This window comes from Amia ocellicauda, chromosome 14, assembly GCF_036373705.1.
Source record: "Amia ocellicauda isolate fAmiCal2 chromosome 14, fAmiCal2.hap1, whole genome shotgun sequence".
Taxonomy (NCBI): domain Eukaryota; kingdom Metazoa; phylum Chordata; class Actinopteri; order Amiiformes; family Amiidae; genus Amia; species Amia ocellicauda.
This window is the reverse complement of record NC_089863.1, coordinates 22054604-22079539: the sequence shown is the minus strand read 5'-3', so window position 1 is coordinate 22079539 and position 24936 is coordinate 22054604. Positions and strand designations below refer to the sequence as shown.

The 24936-nt window shown below is 43.6% G+C and overlaps 1 protein-coding gene and 9 non-coding genes across 10 annotated transcripts; 6 read left to right on the top strand and 4 right to left on the bottom strand.

Moving 5' to 3' along the window:
• Positions 1-2103: 2103 nt before the first annotated feature.
• trnaa-ugc (transfer RNA alanine (anticodon UGC)) lies at positions 2104-2175 on the bottom strand. Its single transcript has one exon. It is a non-coding gene; the product is annotated as a tRNA-Ala (tRNA).
• Positions 2176-3370: 1195 nt separating this feature from the next.
• Positions 3371-3441, top strand: trnag-ccc (transfer RNA glycine (anticodon CCC)). Its single transcript has one exon. It is a non-coding gene; the product is annotated as a tRNA-Gly (tRNA).
• A 1964-nt stretch (positions 3442-5405) lies between these two features.
• On the bottom strand, positions 5406-8083 carry LOC136767270 (zona pellucida sperm-binding protein 3-like). The gene is made up of 9 exons (XM_066721053.1): positions 7482-8083; positions 7222-7337; positions 7005-7138; positions 6750-6924; positions 6555-6669; positions 6301-6398; positions 6156-6229; positions 5543-5928; positions 5406-5465 (listed from the first exon to the last, which is right to left on the bottom strand). Exons 1-8 carry the CDS (start codon positions 7941-7943, stop codon positions 5558-5560), a joined length of 1545 nt encoding a protein of 514 aa, XP_066577150.1. The 5' UTR covers positions 7944-8083; the 3' UTR covers positions 5406-5465; positions 5543-5557.
• A 1802-nt stretch (positions 8084-9885) lies between these two features.
• Positions 9886-9957, top strand: trnae-uuc (transfer RNA glutamic acid (anticodon UUC)). The gene has a single exon. It is a non-coding gene; the product is annotated as a tRNA-Glu (tRNA).
• Positions 9958-12765: 2808 nt separating this feature from the next.
• trnaa-ugc (transfer RNA alanine (anticodon UGC)) lies at positions 12766-12837 on the bottom strand. The gene has a single exon. It is a non-coding gene; the product is annotated as a tRNA-Ala (tRNA).
• A 1187-nt stretch (positions 12838-14024) lies between these two features.
• trnag-ccc (transfer RNA glycine (anticodon CCC)) lies at positions 14025-14095 on the top strand. Its single transcript has one exon. It is a non-coding gene; the product is annotated as a tRNA-Gly (tRNA).
• Positions 14096-17822: 3727 nt separating this feature from the next.
• Positions 17823-17894, bottom strand: trnaa-ugc (transfer RNA alanine (anticodon UGC)). The gene has a single exon. It is a non-coding gene; the product is annotated as a tRNA-Ala (tRNA).
• Positions 17895-19081: 1187 nt separating this feature from the next.
• trnag-ccc (transfer RNA glycine (anticodon CCC)) lies at positions 19082-19152 on the top strand. Its single transcript has one exon. It is a non-coding gene; the product is annotated as a tRNA-Gly (tRNA).
• A 1096-nt stretch (positions 19153-20248) lies between these two features.
• Positions 20249-20320, top strand: trnag-ucc (transfer RNA glycine (anticodon UCC)). Its single transcript has one exon. It is a non-coding gene; the product is annotated as a tRNA-Gly (tRNA).
• Positions 20321-24385: 4065 nt separating this feature from the next.
• On the top strand, positions 24386-24456 carry trnag-ccc (transfer RNA glycine (anticodon CCC)). The gene has a single exon. It is a non-coding gene; the product is annotated as a tRNA-Gly (tRNA).
• The last annotated feature ends 480 nt before the right edge of the window (positions 24457-24936 follow it).

The window sequence follows — 24936 nt, the reverse complement described above, 5'->3', positions numbered from 1 at the left end:
CTTTCACCAACTCAGCAGCTGAACTGAATTGGCTTCAATTTAGGCAAACTACAGACAATGCTAACGTCAATTTAAGGCAAACTTAAAACAAAATGAGCAATGCTAAGACTATTCTGAAACTAGTCAAACAACAAGATGGCTACCTCTCACCTGTACTCTCCGGTCTCTCTCTGTGGCAACTTGAAAATACTTCTGTTTACCTTTTTGCAAGATCAACGACAAGGTGGTAAGCACTTTACACTGTCAGCTGTGCAATTACTCATGCAACCTTAGTTTACTGGTTACTGCTGGTGTACAAAACACTGACCCCGACGTCATTTGAACACGCACCCTTGTGATCTAGAGTCAGACGTGCTACCCTTGCCACAAGAGCTCGCTGCTTTCAAGGCGGGTGGTGAAACGCTCCTCTTTAAATTATTATTGGTAGTAGTAGTAGTAGTAGTAGTAGTAGTAGTAGTAGTAGTAGTAGTAGTAGTAGTAGTAGTAGTAGTAGTAGTAGTAGTGGTGCATATCCGATACAGCGTGCTCTACATATTGCTTTGAATGCATGTGTAATTTACTCATGAATTTAGGTCCGTTCCTTGCTGATGGATTGATTATGGAGAGAGGGAGGGTCTACATATAAGTCGGTGTCCTGTGGGGGACAATGCTTTGCTTAAGGAGTCTGCATTTGGTAGACTTTCGAGGTGCACAATTCAGTGGGAGAAAACGCATCGGTCGGTGCTTGGTTAACACTTCTTTTTTAGTAGCTTAGTAGAGCCAATGAGCTCGGTGTTAGTGCGTGTGCCTCCAATGTATCACACCTGGCACCTGTCACCGCTAATTCCCTTGTTCTGACGACGGTCTGTGTTTAACTTCAAGCCAACAAGTAAAGACAACGCGCGTTTTAGATGGCATGTGTGTCAACGTGATGATGACGATGTTCAAGTACACCGTGCCGTTTAAAGCGCCCAAATCTTACAGCCTGCGCACTTACACTCACCTAAAGGATTATTAGGAACACCTGTTCAATTTCTCATTAATGCAATTATCTAACCAACCAATCACATGGCAATTGCTTCAATGCATTTTGGGGTGTGGTCCTGGTCAAGACAATCTCCTGAACTCCAAACTGAATGTCTGAATGGGAAAGAAAGGTGATTTAAGCAATTTTGAGCGTGGCATGGTTGTTGGTGCCAGACGGGCCGGTCTGAGTATTTCACAATCTGCTCAGTTACTGGGATTTTCACGCACAACCATTTCTAGGGTTTACAAAGAATGGTGTGAAAAGGGAAAAACATCCAGTATGCGGCAGTCCTGTGGGCGAAAATGCCTTGTTGATGCTAGAGGTCAGAATTTGGTGTAATCAGAATGAGAACATGGATCCATCATGCCTTGTTACCACTGTGCAGGCTGGTGGTGGTGGTGTAATGGTGTGGGGGATGTTTTCTTGGCACACTTTAGGCCCCTTAGTGCCAATTGGGCATCGTTTAAATGCCACGGCCTACCTGAGCATTGTTTCTGACCATGTCCATCCCTTTATGACCACCATGTACCCATCCTCTGATGGCTACTTCCAGCAGGATAATGCACCATGTCACAAAGGTCGAATCATTTCAAATTGGTTTCTTGAACATGACAATGAGTTCACTGTACTAAACTGGCCCCCACAGTCACCAGATCTCAACCCAATAGAGCATCTTTGGGATGTGGTGGAACGGGAGCTTCGTGCCCTGGATGTGCATCCCACAAATCTCCATCAACTGCAAGATGCTATCCTATCAATATGGGCCAACATTTCTAAAGAATGCTTTCAGCACCTTGTTGAATCAATGCCATGTGGAATTAAGGCAGTTCTGAAGGTGAAAGGGGGTCAAACACAGTATTAGTATGGTGTTCCTAATAATCCTTTAGGTGAGTGTATACAGAACCAGCTTGCAATCCGGCCCATTGTTTCACTTCTCACAATGAATACATACACACGCTGTTTCTCGGACGAATGCTGGGAGAGAGTGCCGAAAAGGCCCATGCTAGTGTGACCGATGAATCACGGCCTCCCGATTTGTTCGGTACTTGCTATGTGCATCCAATGACATAGTGCACGGGCTCCATTAAAAGACAGTCTGGAGATGCCGAGGACTGAACTCGGGACCTCATACATGCAAAGCATGCGCTCTACCACTGAGCTACATCCCCAATGCCAGCCTGTCTTTTCTCAAACTTTGTATCTCTGTCAACAACAAACATACATGCAAAACGAGATAGAAAAGAGCAGTGATGGTGTCGTTACTCACAAAAAGAAATGTATTACATTGTATTCTTTACTCATATAAACAGTAACAAGATACTTTACTTATTACTCTCTGGGCAAAGTAATTAGTTACTTTACTATTAGATTACTTTGCATTTCACCCCAAACGTTGCAGGACCTCATTAAACAATTACAAAGTTACACCCACACATGCGGTCGAATAAAGACAGAAACATACTGTTATCTCTTGCTGTTCTAATAAAGCGCCACAGGAAAACCAGGCCAGTGTCGGAAGTCCACGCCCTGATGTGGGAGGAGCGGAGCGATTGTGGGTTTGGTTTGTGTCTCGTTTTAAAGACAGTGACAGAAAGCAACACTACGAGCGATAGAGCCTGGTGTGGAAAGGACTTTTGTGGCTGTCTTATTCTGTATGCTTTAGATGATTGGAGACAGCTAAAAATATACAAGTTTCTGTTAAGAGATATTACGAATAGCTAAAAGGGTATAGACAACATTATATTCAGAAGTTACTGTAAGAAAACTTTCCATGTGCAACACTAAAATAAATATTTGCTATGTATTATTATTATTGTTATTATTGTAATCTTTATCAAGATATGTGCTAGTAGATTTGTATTTTAAATTGCTGAACATGACTCCCTTAACGTATTACTCTTACTACAGATTTGTAACTGCAAACGACAATTTCTGTAATATTTTTAAATTACACCGTAGACGTGCTTAACCAGGGCGAGTTACAGCTGAAATAAAACACACACGTATCACGATGAATCGTACAGTAACAGCAGCTACAATAGAGTTGCACGTTGCACTCGTGGCGTTTATGGACTTATGGACGCATTTATGAAACCAGTCCTTAATGTTTCAGAGGAAAACCCAGATCTGCTTTATTTATGTATACATTCATTGAACTTGTAAATGGGCACACGTTAACGAAATCGTGTTCGCCTTCATACTGATTGTCTCTGCACCTGTGATGTAGTGATTGGCTAGGTACGTATTAAGCAGATCGACTGCAGACTAATAAGGATAATCATTAAGACATCATCTTGCCCCATGGGACGCTTTCTATAGGTCTTGTGAATTTGCTTCAAGGACACAAGCCAGAGCTCCCCAGCAGCACCAGTGGTGTAGTGGTATCATACAAGATTCCCATTCTTGTGACTTGGGTTTGATTCCCAGCTGGCGCATCTAACACAGCCCGCTCTCTTTCTTGCTTTGATTGCACTTGTCATCTCATTTTTTTCTTCATTCCAGAATGCAGCAGGTAGACTTTTCTTTAGCAATTGACTGGATCATTTCTTTGTGAGGTTTTCAATTTCAAAAACACAAAGACAATGCTTTCTGGGAGTTATATTTCAGTAATAAAACGAGGCACATTGGTGACAAACACAAGCCCTCTTGTGGAAACGATTGACACAGTCATCTGCACAATAGGTAGTCATATTCTGCTGCAGTAGAGAAAAGGTAGTATTCCATCCCGTGTTATTTCACAGGAGTTCGTATGCATCCATTTCAAGTTCAAGAGCGGATGTGACAATTCCTGTAACTATTCACGAGTGGGAGCTACTTAAGGTGCAGCAACATTTCCTTTCCTTTTGAATTCTACCACACTGATCTGCACACCTGTGCAATATAAGGGTTACTTGTGCTTTCTGAAGAAATTCCTTGTAAAATGCCAACACTCAGGATCAACCCAGGGACCTTTAGCTCTTCAGTTTAACACTGTCCCAAATGAGCTATTTCAGCCAATTGTGAAATGGTATCATGATCCCAGAAGTCAAAGTGAAAGAAGCCCTGGCAGAACACAGTCATTGAAAAATTATTATTTTTTGTTCAAGACATAGGGAATTTCTTAATATGAACACAGCAAATCAAGTCAGGATGGCCTCCTTTGGAGGCTTGGCTTTGAATCCCACTTCTGACAAGGGATTTTTTTTACCACCCAGGAACACACACTCACCCGTTCTGGCGACAAGGACAACAGGATTTGAGGACTGTGCTGAAAACGACACTACACAAAGCAATCAATGTTGAAAGAAATTTTAATTTTCTTTCCCCAGATTTTTGGCACATATCTGGAAAAAACTCCCCAGTGATGTGGTTGAAGCTGAAAATGTGGGAACATTCAAAACCAGACTCGATAGGATCCTTGGATCACTTCATTATTAAATAGACACCAAAACAGGCACGATGGGGCAAAGCTATAGATTTATTTGGGGTCTCCCAGATCAGGTTAAATATTTATTTCAAAGTTAACGGTGTAGATACATCCAAAATATGGGCTTTGCAAACTAAGCATTTAGTCAAACTATTTCTCAAAATGTAGAGATTTATCATTATATAGAAATGTGGGTAAACTACTTAAGGATTTATTAAACCTGGAAAAATACAGTCTGTGAAAAAGGACACTCTGAAGCAAAAGGGCTCGGTGGTTACAGTTGGCAGCCCATAGATTTGTGCTTGCCTGATGTATTTCTCTCACTTGACACAGCAGGGTTTAGATTTCATTTAATCCAATTCATACCCCTCGTCTACTAAGTGTTAAACGAGAGAGAGCATTAAAAATGTTTGGACACCATTTTGACAGCCACGCTCTGCAGAGTGAATCATGTGAAAGAATCTAGGGGAGGTAAAGAACGCTAACCACCACCAGGAAAGCAGCTAGAAACAAGCAACAACAATGAAGGAGATGCTTGCACCCACACAGGTTCAAATGTTGCTCACGGTGGCAACCCCATTGGACTTCGAGTCCAGCTCCTTCACCGCTCACTCTTTTGAGACAGCAGCCTTTGAGGATAGAATATTAAGGATACCGATGCAAAAGTACCGGCTAGGGTTGTGGACTGCGCGATTGCTTTGAGCGTCAGAGAGGTTGGCTATAGATGGACTCCAATTAATCAAGCACTACTGTTTGTAGAAAAAGGTCCCCATAACCTCCATCAGTTGGAATACCAGCAACGGCAGCAAGTCTGAAATATCAGAACAGGTGTCAAGACATGCAGGTAGAACCCTGTGCCACATGCAGTCTACAATAAACTGGACTCAGCCCATGTCATCATAGGCCACTGCACACCTTTGACAGGGCCTCAGAATAGGGACCTCATGTCAGAAGTACTGGTAGCTGTGCATTGGAATAAAGAGGAGACCCAGATGCATTTTGAAGGTTTATTGGTTCCACTGCAACAAGCAGACACTGGAATTCCTCCGGGACCTGGGGAGAGAAGGAGCAGATGAGCACTGTAGCCTGGGCAACAAAGCAGTGGAGCACTAGGAGAGGAAGACCCTTACCTGCCAGCCATCCTGTTACACTGGGAATCGTTCATCCTCCTCGTCAGTCTCCTCTCTATGGAACTCCCCTCGCTCATCTTCATCCTCATCCTGAAAGCTCACCCAAGACGACTCCTCACCTTTAAACAGTTCAGCTGCATAGTCCTCCGATGCCACGGTTCTCTCTTCAGAGTCATCCCAGGCATCCACCTCTACCGCTGGTGGACCGTCAACTGCTGCAGACTCCTCTGGCCGAGAGTCCACTTGCCTAGCTTCTCCTTCAGCATGGGACCCCAATCCTGGAACCACATCTTCCCCTGACCAATGGGCTCCTTCCGCCGAGTCCATTTTAGCACCGGGATGCTCCAAGGGCAGCAGGTGACTGGTCACTAGGCCGCTCCTCTGACCTGGTGGAGATACAGATGCAGAAGGTTTGAGGAGTAACGGATTAAGAACACAAACAGCCAATAGGACGTGTGTGGAAGCCAAGCCAAAGCAATACAATATGGAGCAAACAATCCTGCAGTGCCAGAATCGGAGCCATTTGCATGCTGGGTATAGAGGGAGTGCAAGTCGAAGTACTCGCAAGACAGTCAAAGAACGGAGGCAAGATTCATAGCACCAGTACACCCACCTTCCGCACGGTCCCCAGCACACCTGGAGTCACAGCACGTGCACACAGCATGGTTCCCATACAGCTCCTCCCACCTGTTCACAAGAGGAGAGGGTCACAGGCCTGTTTTTTTCCCCCTAGCAGCAGGCTGCTGCAATAGAGGTACCTTTTAGCTTTTCGGTTGTAGGTGCAGGATTTGGTGCCTGGAGTCACATGTTCTGCCACAGTCATGGTGCAGTGCATGTACAGCTCAGTCATCACATGCTGAAGGGGAGCAGACAACAAACAGGGAGGGTTGGCTTCAAGTCACTATAAAAAGGTTCTCCCACATCCTCGGGAAAAGGCTTCCTATAGATCTTGGCTCAGCAATGGTTGAAAAGTCACACAGTGGGTTCCATCGTAGCAGCATGCATTGGATACCTCGGACAGGGTCTTCTGAAACAGGAAGGCGTCGATGGTGAAGCGGAGAACGTCCTTCCTCGTGTACGGCACGAACCTGGACTGGCACCCATCAGCCTTGCTGTCTACCAGGCACCTGTGGGCAAGCAGAGACATTGGCATCTTGACCAGAAGACGGGGTGAAAGCTGGTTAAGCCACCAAGAATACGGCCTTACCCAAAGTTGTCAATCACGGTGAACCTGGGCTTGGAGTGCCGATCTGGAGAGGCCGTGGCATAGCAGGACTGGATGAACAGCCGCTGCCCTTCAGTGGCAAAGTAGCCTGTGGCCTGGAAGTACATGGGCTGACCCAGGTAGTAGATGTTCTTTGGGGAGAGTCTGATCCACTGCTCTGTGGAAGCAGGGCAGGGTTATGCATCCATGCACACACACCCCCCACACAAGCAGCCAGCAAAGTTACAGATACCGTACCATTGGTGGTGACCAGGATGTAGCCATGTCTGTTCTTCAGCTCTCTGAAGAAGGCAGATTTGTCCATGCCTGGAAGGGTGCTGCCATGCTGGGGGAATGTGGGCTGGTAGCCAATCTTGTAGGAATAGTGAAACCTGCAAAGGCAGTACAGCAGAGCAGATCAGGAAGGAGGCAGCCAATTGCCTCCAATTACTGCTCAGATGAAACAAATCCATACCGGTTGTAGACAAGCTGGATGGGCACAGTGAAGGACACACCCCGGATTACTGGGTGTGAAGAAGTTGGAGGGGAGTAGCGCAGAGTGTTGGAGTACACCAGTCGGCCATTAATGATCTACAGGATTAAGTTTGACACCATGGAAGAGGGATGAGCCAATAAGATACAGGAACCAGCATCACGGCTATCCAGCTATCACTACTTCCCAGAAAACACATAGCATGGAACAGTGCAAATCTGTGAAACCACACGGCTACTTACCGATCGCTTGTTCCCACACTCGTTCAGCCCGTAGATGAAGTAGTAGTAGTGCTCAGTGGTCTTACGGACGGCGCAGCTCCCCAGCATGAGCTCCGAAGGCCTGCACCTGAAGCCGTTGATGTTCTTATGCACTGCCACGTACATCTTACTGTAGTCTCCCCACACTGCAACGCCTCGGTTCTGGACCTTCTTGGGATGCACACCTTTCCGCAGGTTGTCACCGGGGAACAGGATGCGCCTCAGGTCATCCGGCATGGGCTTGCTGCCAGTGGCCGGCCGGAGTTTCTTTGGGTCTACCAGAGGAGCCGACGCCTGGATGAACATGGGGAGAATGCGGTAGTGCTTGGACAGCGTCTTGATATCGGAGGATTCCTTTGAAGTCTCATTGTCACTGTCGGCAAAGACCGGTGTAGGGAATAATACTCCTACACAGAGGCAGAGAGCAATGCAGATCAGCTTCATTGCACACAGAACAAGCACGTGACAACGCCACTGGAAAGAGAGGATTAAACAACAGCACTGCAATGCCTCTGCAATAACCACTAAACCCCCAGTTCACTCACAGACACACTAGCCCGGAAAGTGATAATCACTAGGGCACTGCTCCTGCTCTATATAGGGCTAGACATAAATAACAAACAGCTGCTATGGCGATCTCTCAATTAACACATCCAGCTGAATCATCCCTATTGGTATCTGCTGCTTGTATGTTGTGTGTAATGCCTGGATACATTTATTAATGTGTTTGTTATATCCAGTGAATTAGAGGGCTAGGTCTGTCATTTTTGTATCATGTTGTTCACATAAGTTGAAGTGCCTATAGCTTTCAAATTGCAGTTTAAATTCATTGTTTCACATATTCCACCTAATCAAGCCATTGTTAAAGCTAAGGGCAGCTGCATTGTCTGGAATTCATTTGGAAAAGGCGTTAATTGCTGGAAGCCTGTTGATTTACTTAACGTGGATGAAATGCCCCTCGTGAGCATCGCTTGCTCAACGAGCTTGTCAGGGCGTTTGTTTTGTCAGAGGACGATATGTTTACTGCAATACGTGCTACAGAAGTAAAGGAAGTCTGTTTCATGAGCAATTCATCTGTATTGTCAGCTCCTCCTTAATTATTATCATTATTGGTAGAATCATAAACCACACGTATCACGATGAATCGTACAGTAACAGCAGCTACAATAGAGCAGGTTATAACTGAACTAAAGTGTGCACGTTGCACTTGTGGCGTTTATGGACTTATGGACGCATTTATGAAACCAGTCCTTAATGTTTCAGAGGAAAACCCAGATCTGCTTTATTTATGTATACATTCATTGAACTTGTAAATGGGCACACGTTAACGAAATCGTGTTCGCCTTCATACTGATTGTCTCTGCACCTGTGATGTAGTGATTGGCTAGGTACGTATTAAGCAGATCGACAACAGACTAATAAGGATAATCAGACAATATTTTCTGGGAGTTATATTTCAGAAATAAAATGAGGCACATTGGTGACAAATGCCAGCCCTCTTTTCGAATCGATTGACGCAATAATCTGCGCAATAGGTAGTCACATTCTGCTTTATCAGAGAAGGGGTAGTTATCCATCTCGTGTTATTTCACAGGAGTTCGCATGTGCCCGTTTCAAGTTGAGGAGCTTACGTGACAGTTCCTGTAACTATTCACTTCTTTACCTGGTGTCTATTGTGTAACGCGCCGCATCTTTTTATTTATTAATTAATTTATTTATTTCCATTTTCCGATACTGTCTGGCTGAGCCCCCGTGTCCTAGTGGATCAGACACTGGGTTCCTAAGCCAGGGAGTGTGGCTTTGAGTCCCAGCTGCTCAGAAGCACGGTCATTTTTAAGCTCGGATCCGAGCTCAGACTGAGCCCCGATCCGCTTAGTACAAAACAATTGACATGATGCTTCCCACAGCACATACAGGGTGAAATGTGAAGGCACTGAAACCTGGAAAGCTGCTCCAGCGCATGGAGAAGCTCGGTGTGCAGTCTTGAACAGGAAAGTGGAAATAACGCAGGGCTTTGCAAACTTGTATTGCTTGCAATATGCAATATAGGAGTGGCTGTGACGTTAACAGGTGGTTTAGTGCCCATGGAGCAGAGTGGCGCAGCGGAAGCGTGCTGGGCCCATAACCCAGAGGTCAATGGATTGAAACCATCCTCTGCTATGTTTCAACTTTGGTTTTGTTTCATTTCGGAAAGGTCTGAATAAAGTGCAATCTGGAAAGATGCTAATGGACATTTTCCTTCCGCACTGAGGAACAGGAAACTGCAGATAACGCAGGGCTTCCCAAATGTTCACCGATTGCAATTTGGAAAACAAATTGCCTGCCACTTTGCAATCCTGGAATCATGTTCGACCACAGTGAGATATTGTTGGGAAGCAGTTTCTAAGCGTTGTTGGTATAGTGGTTAGCATAGCTGCCTTTCAAGCAGTTGACCCGGGTTCGATTCCCGGCCAATGCAATATACACATCCCTCTCTGACTGTTCTCAGCTGCCTAGTGTGCCCTTTCATGCTGCTTCAGACCCTTTTAAGAACATTAGAGAGTTAACAAACGAGAGGGGACCATTCGACCCATCGTGCTCGTTTGGTGGTCATTAATATCGAAGTGATCCAAGGATCCTTTCCAGACCATTTTTAAATGTTCCCAAACTTTCAGCTTCAACCACATCGCTGGGTAGTTTATTTCAGATTGTGACTACTCTCTGTGTAAAGAAGTGTCTTCTGTTTTCCGTTTTGAATGCCTTGAAGCCCAATTTCCATTTGTGTCCCCGGGTAGTCTCCTCTGTTCCAGGGTGAAAAGGTTCAGTTCCCTCAGTCTCTCCGAGTAGGACTTTCCCTTGAAGACCTGGAATAAGTCTGGTTGCTCTCCTCTGAACTGCCTCTATGGCTGCAATATCCTTTTTGAAGTGTGGTGCCCAGAACTGTACACAGTATTCCAGATGAGGTCTAACTAGCGCATTATACAGTCTTAACATTACTGCCCTTGCTTTAAATTCTACACTTTTGACAATATACCCTAGCATTCTGTTTGCCTTCTTTATTGCTTCCCCACATTGCTTGGATGGAGAAAGTGAGGAGTCCACATAGACTCCTAGGTCTTTCTCATGCGTTACTTCATGTAGATCTGTACCTCCCATAGTGTAATTATAGTGGACATTTTTGTTACCTGCATGTATTACCTTGCACTTGTCCACATTGAATTTCATTAGCCAGGTGTCAGCCCACAACTGAATATTATCTAAGTTCCTCTGAATAGCCTGTGCTGCCAAGATTGTATCTGCTGAGCCACCTTTTTTCTTGAAGTACTGTTGGAATTATCCCATCTGGCCCAGGTGATTTGTTTGTTTTTAATTCTGCTAGTCCCTTTAGTACCTCCTCCTCATTGATCCTGATCTCTCTTAGGGTTTGACTGGACTGATTGTCAACCTGTGACATGTCATCTGTTTTTTCTTTTGTAAAAACCTCAGTGAAATACTCATTTAGAATATTTGCCACATCTTGTTCAATTTCCAAGATACCTCCGTTTTTGCCCTTTATCTGTTTCACCTCCTCCTTTATTAACCGCTTGCTGTTGTGATATTGAAGAAAGCTCTTTGCATTGGTTTGAGCTCCAAGAGCTATGTTTCTTTCTAATTCCCTCTCTGCTTTCCTGATTCCTTTCTTAAGATCTCTTTGCAGCTCAACATATTCTATGTATTTTGTTTCGTCACCATCCCTTTTGTATGCACTATACAACATTGTCTTCCTCTTTATATTTTTTGCATACCTCTATTATACCATTTTGGCCAATGTTTTTTGTTCCTCAATTTGCTAAGTTTTGGTACAAATTGCTCCTGAGCCTCGAGTAGTATATTCTTAAAATATACCCATGCATTTTCAACTAACTCTGTATCCAGTGTGCTCCAGTCTACCTCTTCTAAGTGCCGTCTCATACCTTCAAGGTTTGCTTTTCTAAAATTGTAGACCATTGTTTTAGACTTGGACCTTGTTTTTTGAAAGAATGCCTCAAAGACAACCATATTGTGATCACAATTTGCCATTGGTTCTCTAACTACTGTCCCCCTGACTCTATCTTGGTCATTTGAAAAGATCAAGTCAATACATGCGCTCTCTCTGGTTGGTTCCCTGACAAATTGAGTTAGAAAGCAGTCATTTACCATCTCAACCATTTCCATTTCTGCTTCTGTAGTCCCCACTGGGCTTTCCCAGTCTAAGTTTGGGAAATTGAAATCCCCCATTATAACAGCCACATCCTTGCTACATGCAGTCCTGATTACACTTTACAATGCAGCATCTTTCTGAATATCTGAGTTTGGTGGCCTGTAACACACTCCTACCGCTAATCCTCCAGATCTCTTGTTCAAAAGTTTCACCCACAAAGATTCTGTTCCGTTACTGGGATCTAATACAAGTTCTTCTGCCTCAATGTCATTTTTCACATATAATGCTACCCCACCCCCTCTTTGATTTTGCCTGTCTCACCTAAACTGTGTGTATCCTTCCAACTTGTATTCATCCCCATCGTTTTCTGTAAGCCATGTTTCTGTCACTCCTACAACATCATAGTCACACACCAGCACTGTGGCTTCCAAGTCTAACATCTTGTTCCTTATACTCCTGGCATTGAGGTACAAACATTTCAGGACTTTCCTACTGGCAGTTTCCCTTGGTTTCCTTTCCTTAGTGGAACATCTCCCATTGTCATAGCTCCCTGCCCCCCTGGTTCCTAGTTTAAATGCTTCTCAATTTCACTGCACATACGCTCTTCCAATGCATTAGCCCCCCGTCTGTTTAGATGTAGACCGTCCGGTTTGTACAGGTCCCATCTATCCCAGAAGAAAGACCAATGCTCCATAAACCTAAACCCCTCTTCCCTACACCAAGCTTTCAACCACGTGTTAAACTTTCTAATCTCTGCCTGTCTCCCTGACCATGACCAGTGGATTCCCCCCGGCTTTGGCCAGTAGCCCGTCTACTAGTTTAGGGAGATCTGCAACCTGAGCACCAGGCAGGCAAGATACCAATGCGGGTCTCCATGTCACTAGAACACACTGTGTGATCTACACCTCTAAGAATTGAGTCTCCTACTATAACTACCTCCTTCTTTAGGCCCCTTAGTGCCAATTGGGCATCGTTTAAATGCCACGTCCTACCTGAGCATTGTTTCTGACCATGTCCATCCCTTTATGACCACCATGTACCCGATTTGTTCGGTACTTGCTATGTGCATCCAATGACATAGTGCACGGGCTCCATTAAAAGACAGTCTGGAGATGCCGAGGACTGAACTCGGGACCTCATACATGCAAAGCATGCGCTCTACCACTGAGCTACATCCCCAATGCCAGCCTGTCTTCTCTCAAACTTTGTATCTCTGTCAACAACAAACATACATGCAAAACGAGATAGAAAAGAGCAGTGATGGTGTCGTTACTCACAAGAAGAAATGTATTACATTGTATTCTTTACTCATATAAACAGTAACAAGATACTTTACTTATTACTTTCTGGGCAAAGTAATTAGTTACTTTACTATTAGATTACTTTGCATTTCACCCCAAACTTTGCGGGACCTCATTAAACAATTACAAAGTTACACCCACACATGCGGTCGAATAAAGACAGAAACATACTGTTATCTCGTGCTGTTCTAATAAAGCGCCACAGGAAAACCAGGCCAGTGTCGGAAGTCCACGCCCTGATGTGGGAGGAGCGGAGCGATTGTGGGTTTGGTTTGTGTCTCATTTTAAAGACAGTGACAGAAAGCAACACTACGAGCGATAGAGCCTGGTGTGGAAAGGACTTTTGTGGCTGTCTTATTCTGTATGCTTTAGATGATTGGAGACAGCTAAAAATATACAAGTTTCTGTTAAGAGATATTACGAATAGCTAAAAGGGTATAGACAACATTATATTCAGAAGTTACTGTAAGAAAACTTTCCATGTGCAACACTAAAATAAATATTTGCTATGTATTATTATTATTGTTATTATTGTAATCTTTATCAAGATATGTGCTAGTAGATTTGTATTTTAAATTGCTGAACTTGACTCCCTTAACGTATTGCTCTTACTACAGATTTGTAACTGCAAACAACAATTTCTGTAATATTTTTAAATTACACCGTAGACGTGCTTAACCAGGGCGAGTTACAGCTGAAATAAAACACACACGTATCACGATGAATCGTACAGTAACAGCAGCTACAATAGAGTTGCACGTTGCACTCGTGGCGTTTATGGACTTATGGACGCATTTATGAAACCAGTCCTTAATGTTTCAGAGGAAAACCCAGATCTGCTTTATTTATGTATACATTCATTGAACTTGTAAATGGGCACATGTTAACGAAATCGTGTTCGCCTTCATACTGATTGTCTCTGCACCTGTGATGTAGTGATTGGCTAGGTACGTATTAAGCAGATCGACAACAGACTAATAAGGATAATCATTAAGACATCATCTTGCCCCATGGGACGCTTTCTATGAATTTGCTTCAAGGACACAAGCCAGAGCTTCCCCAGCAGCGCCAGTGGTGTAGTGGTATCATACAAGATTCCCATTCTTGTGACTCGGGTTCGATTCCCGGCTGGCGCATCGGACACAGCCTGCTCTCTTTCTTGATTTGATTGTACTTGTCATTTCATTCTTTTCTTCATTCCAGAATGCAGCGGCAAGACTCTTCTTTAGCAATTGACTGGATCATTTCTTTCTTTTGAGGTTATTCAATTTCAAAAACACAGACAATATTTTCTGGGAGTTATATTTCAGAAATAAAACGAGGCACATTGGTGACAAATGCCAGCCCTCTTTTCGAATCGATTGACGCAATAATCTGCGCAATAGGTAGTCACATTCTGCTGCAGCAGAGAAGGGGTAGTTATCCATCTCGTGTTATTTCACAGGAGTTCGTATGTGCCCGTTTCAAGTTGAGGAGCTTACGTGACAGTTCCTGTAACTATTCACTTCTTTACCTGGTGTCTATTGTGTAACGCGCCGCATCTTTTTATTTATTAATTTATTTAATCTCTGTCTGTTCTCAGCTGCCTAATGTGCTCTTTCATGCTGCTTCAGACACTTTTAAGAACATTAGAGAGTTAACAAACGAGAGGGGACAATTCGACCCATCGTGCTCGTTTGGTTTTCATTAATATCGAAGTGATCCAAGGATCCTTTCCAGACCATTTTTAAATGTTCCCAAACTTTCAGCTTCAACCACATCGCTGGGTAGTTTATTCCAGATTGTGACTACTCTCTGTGTAAAGAAGTGTCTCCTGTTTTCCGTTTTGAATGCCTTGAAGCCCAATTTCCATTTGTGTCCCCGGGTAGTCTCCTCTGTTCCAGGGTGAAAAGGTTCAGTTCCCTCAGTCTCTCCGAGTAGGACTTTCCCTTGAAGACCTGGAATAAGTCTGGTTGCTCTCCTCTGAACTGCCTCTAAGGCAGCAATATCCTTTTTGAAGTGTGGTGCCCAGAACTGTACACAGTATTCCAGATGAGGTCTAACTAGCGCATTGTACAGTCTTAACATTACTGCCCTTGTTTTAAATTCTACACTTTTGACAATATACCCTAGCATTCTGTTTGCCTTCTTTATTGCTTCCCCACATTGCTTGGATGGAGAAAGTGAGGAGTCCACATAGACTCCTAGGTCTTTCTCATGCGTTACTTCATGTAGATCTGTACCTCCCATAGTGTAATTATAGTGGACATTTTTGTTACCTGCATGTATTACCTTGCACTTGTCCACATTGAATTTCATTTGCCAGGTGTCAGCCCACAACTGAATATTATCTAAGTTCCTCTGAATAGCCTGTGCTGCCAAGATTGTATCTGCTGAGCCACCTTTTTTCTTGAAGTACTGTTGGATTTATCCCATCTGGCCCAGGTGATTTGTTTGTTTTTAATTCTGCTAGTCCCTTTAGTACCTCCTCCTCATTTATCCTGATCTCTCTTAGGGTTTGACTGGACTGATTGTCAACCTGTGGCATGTCATCTGTTTTTTCTTTTGAAAAAACCTCTGTGAAATACTCATTTAGAATATTTGCCACATCTTGTTCAATTTCCAAGATACCTCCGTTTTTGCCCTTTATCTGTTTCACCTCCTCCTTTATTAACCGCTTGCTGTTGTGATATTGAAAAAAGCTCTTTGCATTGGTTTGAGCTCCAAGAGCTATGTTTCTTTCTAATTCCCTCTCTGCTTTCCTGATCCCTTTCTTAAGATCTCTTTGCAGCTCAACATATTCTATGTATTTTGTTTCGTCACCATCCCTTTTGTATGCACTATACAACATTGTCTTCCTCTTTAAATTTTTTGCATACCTCTATTATACCATTTTGGCCAATGTTTTTTGTTCCTCAATTTGCTAAGTTTTGGTACAAATTGCTCCTGAGCCTCGAGTAGTATATTCTTAAAATATACCCATGCATTTTCAACTAACTCTGTATCCAGTGTGCTCCAGTCTACCTCTTCTAAGTGCCATCTCATACCTTCAAGGTTTGCTTTTCTAAAATTGTAGACCATTGTTTTAGACTTGGACCTTGTTTTTTGAAAGAATGCCTCAAAGACAACCATATTGTGATCACAACTTGCCATTGGTTCTCTAACTACTGTCCCCCTGACTCTATCTTGGTCATTTGAAAAGATCAAGTCAATACATGCGCTCTCTCTGGTTGGTTCCCTGACAAATTGAGTTAGAAAGCAGTCATTTACCATCTCAACCATTTCCATTTCTGCTTCTGTAGTCCCCACTGGGCTTTCCCAGTCTAAGTTTGGGAAATTGAAATCCCCCATTATAACAGCCACATCCTTGCTACATGCAGTCCTGATTACACTGTACAATGCAGCATCTTTCTGAATATCTGAGTTTGGTGGCCTGTAACACACTCCTACCGCTAATCCTCCAGATCTCTTGTTCAAAAGTTTCACCCACAAAGATTCTGTTCCGTTACTGGGATCTAATACAAGTTCTTCTGCCTCAATGTCATTTTTCACATATAATGCTACCCCACCCCCTCTTCGATTTTGCCTGTCTCACCTAAACTGTGTGTATCCTTCCAACTTGTATTCATCCCCATCATTTTCTGTAAGCCATGTTTCTGTCACTCCTACAACATCATAGTCACACACCAGCACTGTGGCTTCCAAGTCTAACATCTTGTTCCTTATACTCCTGGCATTGAGGTACAAACATTTCAGGACTTTCCTACTGGCAGTTTCCCTTGGTTTCCTTTCCTTAGTGGAACATCTCCCATTGTCATAGCTCCCTGCCCCCCTGGTTCCTAGTTTAAATGCTTCTCAATTTCACTGCACATACGCTCTTCCAATGCATTAGCCCCCCGTCTGTTTAGATGTAGACCGTCCGGTTTGTACAGGTCCCATCTATCCCAGAAGAAAGACCAATGCTCCATAAACCTAAACCCCTTTTCCCTACACCAAGCTTTCAACCACGTGTTAAACTTTCTAATCTCTGCCTGTCTCCCTGACCATGACCAGTGGATTCCCCCCGGCTTTGGACAGTAGCCCGTCTACTAGTTTAGGGAGATCTGCAACCTGAGCACCAGGCAGGCAAGATACCAATGCGGGTCTCCATGTCACTAGAACACACTGTGTGATCTACACCTCTAAGAATTGAGTCTCCTACTATAACTACCTCCTTCTTTAGGCCCCTTAGTGCCAATTGGGCCTCGTTTAAATGCCACGTCCTACCTGAGCATTGTTTCTAACCATGTCCATCCCTTTATGACCACCATGTACCCATCCTCTGATGGCTACTTCCAGCAGGATAATGCACCATGTCACAAAGGTCGAATCATTTCAAATTGGTTTCTTGAACATGACAATGAGTTCACTGTACTAAACTGGACCCCACAGTCACCAGATCTCAACCCAATAGAGCATCTTTGGGATGTGGTGGAACGGGAGCTTCGTGCCCTGGATGTGCATCACACAAATCTCCATCAACTGCAAGATGCTATCCTATCAATATGGGCCAACATTTCTAAAGAATGCTTTCAGCACCTTGTTGAATCAATGCTATGTAGAATTAAGGCAGTTCTGAAGGCGAAAGGGGGTCAAACACAGTATTAGTATGGTGTTCCTAATAATCCTTTAGGTGAGTGTATACAGAACCAGCTTGCAATCTGGCCCATTGTTTCACTTCTCACAATGAATACATACACACACGATGTTTCTCGGACGAATGCTGGGAGAGAGTGCCGAAAAGGCCCATGCTAGTGTGACCGATGAATCACGGGCTCCCGATTTGTTCGGTACTTGCTATGTGCATCCAATGACATAGTGCACGGGCTCCATTAAAAGACAGTCTGGAGATGCCGAGGACTGAACTCGGGACCTCATACATGCAAAGCATGCGCTCTACCACTGAGCTACATCCCCAATGCCAGCCTGTCTTCTCTCAAACTTTGTATCTCTGTCAACAACAAACATACATGCAAAACGAGATAGAAAAGAGCAGTGATGGTGTCGTTACTCACAAAAAGAAATGTATTACATTGTATTCTTTACTCATATAAACAGTAACAAGATACTTTACTTATTACTTTCTGGGCAAAGTAATTAGTTAATTTACTATTAGATTACTTTGCATTTCACCCCAAACTTTGCGGGACCTCATTAAACAATTACAAAGTTACACCCACACATGCGGTCGAATAAAGACAGAAACATACTGTTATCTCTTGCTGTTCTAATAAAGCGCCACAGGAAAACCAGGCCAGTGTCGGAAGTCCACGCCCTGATGTGGGAGGAGCGGAGCGATTGTGGGTTTGGTTTGTGTCTCGTTTTAAAGACAGTGACAGAAAGCAACACTACGAGCGATAGAGCCTGGTGTGGAAAGGACTTTTGTGGCTGTCTTATTCTGTATGCTTTAGATGATTGGAGACAGCTAAAAATATACAAGTTTCTGTTAAGAGATATTACGAATAGCTAAAAGGGTATAGACAACATTATATTCAGAAGTTACTGTAAGAAAACTTTCCATGTGCAACACTAAAATAAATATTTGCTATGTATTATTATTATTGTTATTATTGTAATCTTTATCAAGATATGTGCTAGTAGATTTGTATTTTAAATTGCTGAACTTGACTCCCTTAACGTATTACTCTTGCTACAGATTTGTAACTGCAAACGACAATTTCTGTAATATTTTTAAATTACACCGTAGACGTGCTTAACCAGGGCGAGTTACAGCTGAAATAAAACACACACGTATCACGATGAATCGTACAGTAACAGCAGCTACAATAGAGTTGCACGTTGCACTCGTGGCGTTTATGGACTTATGGACGCATTTATGAAACCAGTCCTTAATGTTTCAGAGGAAAACCCAGATCTGCTTTATTTATGTATACATTCATTGAACTTGTAAATGGGCACACGTTAACGAAATCGTGTTCGCCTTCATACTGATTGTCTCTGCACCTGTGATGTAGTGATTGGCTAGGTACGTATTAAGCAGATCGACAACAGACTAATAAGGATAATCATTAAGACATCATCTTGCCCCATGGGACGCTTTCTATGAATTTGCTTCAAGGACACAAGCCACAGCTTCCCCAGCAGCGCCAGTGGTGTAGTGGTATCATACAAGAGTCCCATTCTTGTGACTCGGGTTCGATTCCCGGCTGGCGCATCCGACACAGCCTGCTCTCTTTCTTGATTTGATTGTACTTGTCATTTCATTCTTTTCTTCATTCCAGAATGCAGCGGCAAGACTCTTCTTTAGCAATTGACTGGATCATTTCTTTCTTTTGAGGTTATTCAATTTCAAAAACACAGACAATATTTTCTGGGAGTTATATTTCAGAAATAAAACGAGGCACATTGGTGACAAATGCCAGCCCTCTTTTCGAATCGATTGACGCAATAATCTGCGCAATAGGTAGTCACATTCTGCTGCAGCAGAGAAGGGGTAGTTATCCATCTCGTGTTATTTCACAGGAGTTCGTATGTGCCCGTTTCAAGTTGAGGAGCTTACGTGACAGTTCCTGAAACTATTCACTTCTTTACCTGGTGTCTATTGTGTAACGCACCGCATCTTTTTATTTATTAATTTATTTATTTCCATTTTCCGATACTGTCTGGCTGAGCCCCCGTGTCCTAGTGGATCAGACACTGGGTTCCTAAGCCAGGGAGTGTGGCTTTGAGTCCCAGCTGCTCAGAAGCACGGTCATTTTTAAGCTCGGATCTGAGCTCAGACTGAGCCCCGATCCGCTTAGTACAACACAATTGACATGATGCTTCCCACAGCACATACAGGGTGAAATGTGAAGGCACTGAAACTAGTAACGCTGCTCCAGCGCATGGAGAAGCTCGGTGTGCAGTCTTGAACAGGAAAGTGGAAATAACGCAGGTCTTTGCAAACTTGTATTGCTTGCAATATGCAATATAGGAGTGGCTGTGAAGTTAACAGGTGGCTGAGTGGCCAAGGAGCAGAGTGGCGCAGCAGAAGCGTGCTGGGCCCATAACCCAGAGGTCGATGGATCAAAACCATCCTCTGCTATGTTTCAACTTTGGTTTTGTTTCATTTCGGAAAGGTCTGAATAAAGTGCAATCTGGAAAGATGCTAATGGACATTTTCCTTCCGCACTCAGGAACAGGAAACTGCAGATAACGCAGGGCTTCCCAAATGTTCACCGATTGCAATTTGGAAAACGAATTGCCTGCCACTTTGCAATCCTGGAATCATGTTCGACCACAGTGAGATATTGCGGTGAAGCAGTTTCTAAGCGTTGGTGGTATAGTGGTTAGCATAGCTGCCTTCCAAGCAGTTGACTCGGGTTCGATTCCCGGCCAACGCAATATACACTCCCCTCTCTGTCTGTTCTCAGCTGCCTAGTGTGCTCTTTCATGCTGCTTCAGACACTTTTAAGAACATAAGAGAGTTAACAAACGAGAGGGGACCATTCGACCCATCGTGCTCGTTTGGTGTTCATTAATATCGAAGTGATCCAAGGATCCTTTCCAGACCATTTTTAAATGTTCCCAAACTTTCAGATTCTACCACATCGCTGGGTAGTTTATTCCAGATTGTGACTACTCTCTGTGTAAAGAAGTGTCTCCTGTTTTCCGTTTTCAGGACTTTCCTACTGGCAGTTTCCCTTGGTTTCCTTTCCTTAGTGGAACATCTCCCATTGTCAAAGCTCCCTGCCCCCCTGGTTCCTAGTTTAATGATTCTCAATTTCACTGCACATACGCTCTTCCAATGCATTAGCCCCCCTTCTGTTTAGATGTAGACCGTCCGGTTTGTACAGGTCCCATCTATCCCAGATGAAAGACCAATGCTCCATAAACCTAAACCCCTCTTCCCTACACCAAGCTTTCAACCACGTGTTAAACTTTCTAATCTCTGCCTGTCTCCCTGACCATGACCAGTGGATTCCCCCCGGCTTTGGCCAGTAGCCCGTCTACTAGTTTAGGGAGATCTGCAACCTGAGCACCAGGCAGGCAAGATACCAATGCGGGTCTCCATGTCACTAGAACACACTGTGTGATCTACACCTCTAAGAATTGAGTCTCCTACTATAACTACCTCCTTCGTCTGGGGGGGGATTGGGCACCATGGTGCTCTGGTGCTCAACTGCCCCCCATCACCCTCTGAGCTGTCACTGTCCAACTCAGTGTCCAGCAGTTGGAACCTGTTGGGCAATTCAAGCTCTTGGGGTGTCTCTACGGGGTGTGCACGCCCTTTTCTGCGGTTACGACCTACTGTAACCCAGCAGATCTCTACGCTGTCCTGCTCTAAGGTCTCAACTCTCCTAGGTTTTACCCCCAATTCACACCTAATTGGCCCCACCTGGCTCCTCCTGCAACAGAATTCCTGCTAGTCCTAGACAGATCAAGATTCTACAGATCAACAGATTCTACAACCTGTTTACTTTCACCACCTCAGCAGCTGAACTGAATTGGCTTCAATTTAGGCAAACTACAGACAATGCTAACGTCAATTTAAGGCAAACTTAAAACAAAATGAGCAATGCTAAGACTATTCTGAAACTAGTCAAACAACAAGATGGCTACCTCTCACCTGTACTCTCCGGTCTCTCTCTGTGGCAACTTGAAAATACTTCTGTTTACCTTTTTGCAAGATCAACGACAAGGTGGTAAGCACTTTATACTGTCAGCTGTGCAATTACTCATGCAACCTTAGTGTTACTGGTTACTGCTGGTGTACAAAACACTGACCCCGACGTCATTTGAACACGCACCCTTGTGATCTAGAGTCAGACGTGCTACCCTTGCCACAAGAGCTCACTGCTTTCAAGGCGGGTGGTGAAACGCTCCTCTTTAAATTATTATTGGTAGTAGTAGTAGTAGTAGTAGTAGTAGTAGTAGTAGTAGTAGTAGTAGTAGTAGTAGTAGTAGTAGTAGTAGTAGTAGTAGTAGTAGTAGTAGTAGTAGTAGTAGTGTGGTCATATCCGATACAGCATGCTCTACATATTGCTTTGAATGCATGTGTAATTTACTCATGAATTTAGGTCCGTTCCTTGCTGATGGATTGATTATGGAGAGAGGGAGGGTCTACATATAAGTCGGTGTCCTGTGGGGGACAATGCTTTGCTTAAGGAGTCTGCATTTGGTAGACTTTTGAGGTGCACAATTCAGTGGGAGAAAACGCATCGGTCGGTGCTTGGTTAACACTTCTTTTTTAGTAGCTTAGTAGAGCCAATGAGCTCGGTGTTAGTGCGTGTGCCTCCAATGTATCACACCTGGCACCTGTCCCCGCTAATTCCCTAGTCCTGACGACGGTCTGTGTTTAACTTCAAGCCAACATGTAAAGACAACGCGCGTTTTAGATGGCATGTGTGTCAACGTGATGATGACGATGTTCAAGTACACCGTGCCGTTTAAAGCGCCCAAATCTTACAGCCTGCGCACTTACACTCACCTAAAGGATTATTAGGAACACCTGTTCAATTTCTCATTAATGCAATTATCTAACCAACCAATCACATGGCAGTTGCTTCAATGCATTTAGGGGTGTGGTCCTGGTCAAGACAATCTCCTGAACTCCAAACTGAATGTCTGAATGGGAAAGAAAGGTGATTTAAGCAATTTTGAGCGTGGCATGGTTGTTGGTGCCAGACGGGCCGGTCTGAGTATTTCACAATCTGCTCAGTTACTGGGATTTTCACGCACAACCATTTCTAGGGTTTACAAAGAATGGTGTGAAAAGGGAAAAACATCCAGTATGCGGCAGTCCTGTGGGCGAAAATGCCTTCTTGATGCTAGAGGTCAGAGGAGAATGGGCCGACTGATTCAAGCTGATAGAAGAGCAACTTTGACTGAAATAACCACTCGTTACAACCGAGGTATGCAGCAAAGCATTTGTGAAGCCACAACACGTACAACCTTGAGACGGATGGGCTACAACAGCAGAAGACCCCACCGGGTACCACTCATCTCCACTACAAATAGGAAAAAGAGGCAACAATTTGCACAAGCTCACCAAAATTGGACAGTTGAAGACTGGAAAAATGTTGCCTGGTCTGATGAGTCTCGATTTCTGTTGAGACATTCAGATGGTAGAGTCAGAATTTGGCGTAAACAGAATGAGAACATGGATCCATCATGCCTTGTTACCACTGTGCAGGCTGGTGGTGGTGGTGTAATGGCGTGGGGGATGATTTCTTGGCACACTTTAGGCCCCTTAGTGCCAATTGGGCCTCGTTTAAATGCCACGTCCTACCTGAGCATTGTTTCTGACCATGTCCATCCCTTTATGACCACCATGTACCCATCCTCTGATGGCTAAACTTCCAGTATCTTGTTACTGTTTATATGAGTAAAGAATACAATGTATTACATTGTATTCTTTACTCATATAAACAGTAACAAGATACTTTACTTATTACTCTCTGGGCAAAGTAATTAGTTACTTTACTATTAGATTACTTTGCATTTCACCCCAAACTTTGCGGGACCTCAATAAACAATTACAAAGTTACACCCACACATGCGGTCGAATAAAGACAGAAACATACTGTTATCTCTTGCTGTTCTAATAAAGCGCCACAGGAAAACCAGGCCAGTGTCGGAAGTCCACGCCCTGATGTGGGAGGAGCGGAGCGATTGTGGGTTTGGTTTGTGTCTCGTTTTAAAGACAGTGACAGAAAGCAACACTACGAGCGATAGAGCCTGGTGTGGAAAGGACTTTTATGGCTGTCTTATTCTGTATGCTTTAGATGATTGGAGAAAGCTAAAAATATACAAGTTTCTGTTAAGAGATATTACAAATAGCTAAAAGGGTATAGACAACATTATATTCAGAAGTTACTGTAAGAAAACTTTCCATGTGCAACACTAAAATAAATATTTGCTATGTATTATTATTATTGTTATTATTCTAACCTTTATCAAGATATGTGCTAGTAGATTTGTATTATAAATTGCTGAACATGACTCCCTTAACGTATTACTCTTACTACAGATTTGTAACTGCAAACGACAATTTCTGTAATATTTTTAAATTACACCGTAGACGTGCTTAACCAGGGCGAGTTACAGCTGAAATAAAACACACACGTATCACGATGAATCGTACAGTAACAGCAGCTACAATAGAGTTGCACGTTGCACTCGTGGCGTTTATGGACTTATGGACGCATTTATGAAACCAGTCCTTAATGTTTCAGAGGAAAACCCAGATCTGCTTTATTTATGTATACATTCATTGAACTTGTAAATGGGCACACGTTAACGAAATCGTGTTCGCCTTCATACTGATTGTCTCTGCACCTGTGATGTAGTGATTGGCTAGGTACGTATTAAGCAGATCGACAACAGACTAATAAGGATAATCATTAAGACATCATCTTGCTTTCTATGAATTTGCTTCAAGGACACAAGCCAGAGCTTCCCCAGCAGCGCCAGTGGTGTAGTGGTATCATACAAGATTCCCATTCTTGTGACTCGGGTTCGATTCCCGACTGGCGCATCCGACACAGCCTGCTCTCTTTCTTGATTTGATTGTACTTGTCATTTCATTCTTTTCTTCATTCCAGAATGCAGCGGCAAGACTCTTCTTTAGCAATTGACTGGATCATTTCTTTCTTTTGAGGTTATTCAATTTCAAAAACACAGACAATATTTTCTGGGAGTTATATTTCAGAAATAAAACGAGGCACATTGGTGACAAATGCCAGCCCTCTTTTCGAATCGATTGACGCAATAATCTGCGCAATAGGTAGTCACATTCTGCTGCAGCAGAGAAGGGGTAGTTATCCATCTCGTGTTATTTCACAGGAGTTTGCATGTGCCCGTTTCAAGTTGAGGAGCTTACGTGACAGTTCCTGTAACTATTCACTTCTTTACCTGGTGTCTATTGTGTAACGCGCCGCATCTTTTTATTTATTAATTTATTTATTTATTTCCATTTTCCGATACTGTCTGGCTGAGCCCCCGTGTCCTAGTGGAT

Bases quoted from the DNA above. Each gene is read 5' to 3' on its own strand.
- LOC136767270 (XM_066721053.1), bottom strand. From the start codon at position 7,943: ATGAAGCTGATCTGCATTGCTCTCTGCCTCTGTGTAGGAGTATTATTC. The intron at 7,139-7,221 runs GTATGGATTTGT...CTGCCTTTGCAG, and splicing joins ATCCAGCTTGTCTACAACCG to GTTTCACTATTCCTACAAGA. The intron at 6,670-6,749 runs GTAAGGCCGTAT...GCTTGCCCACAG, and splicing joins ACCGTGATTGACAACTTTGG to GTGCCTGGTAGACAGCAAGG.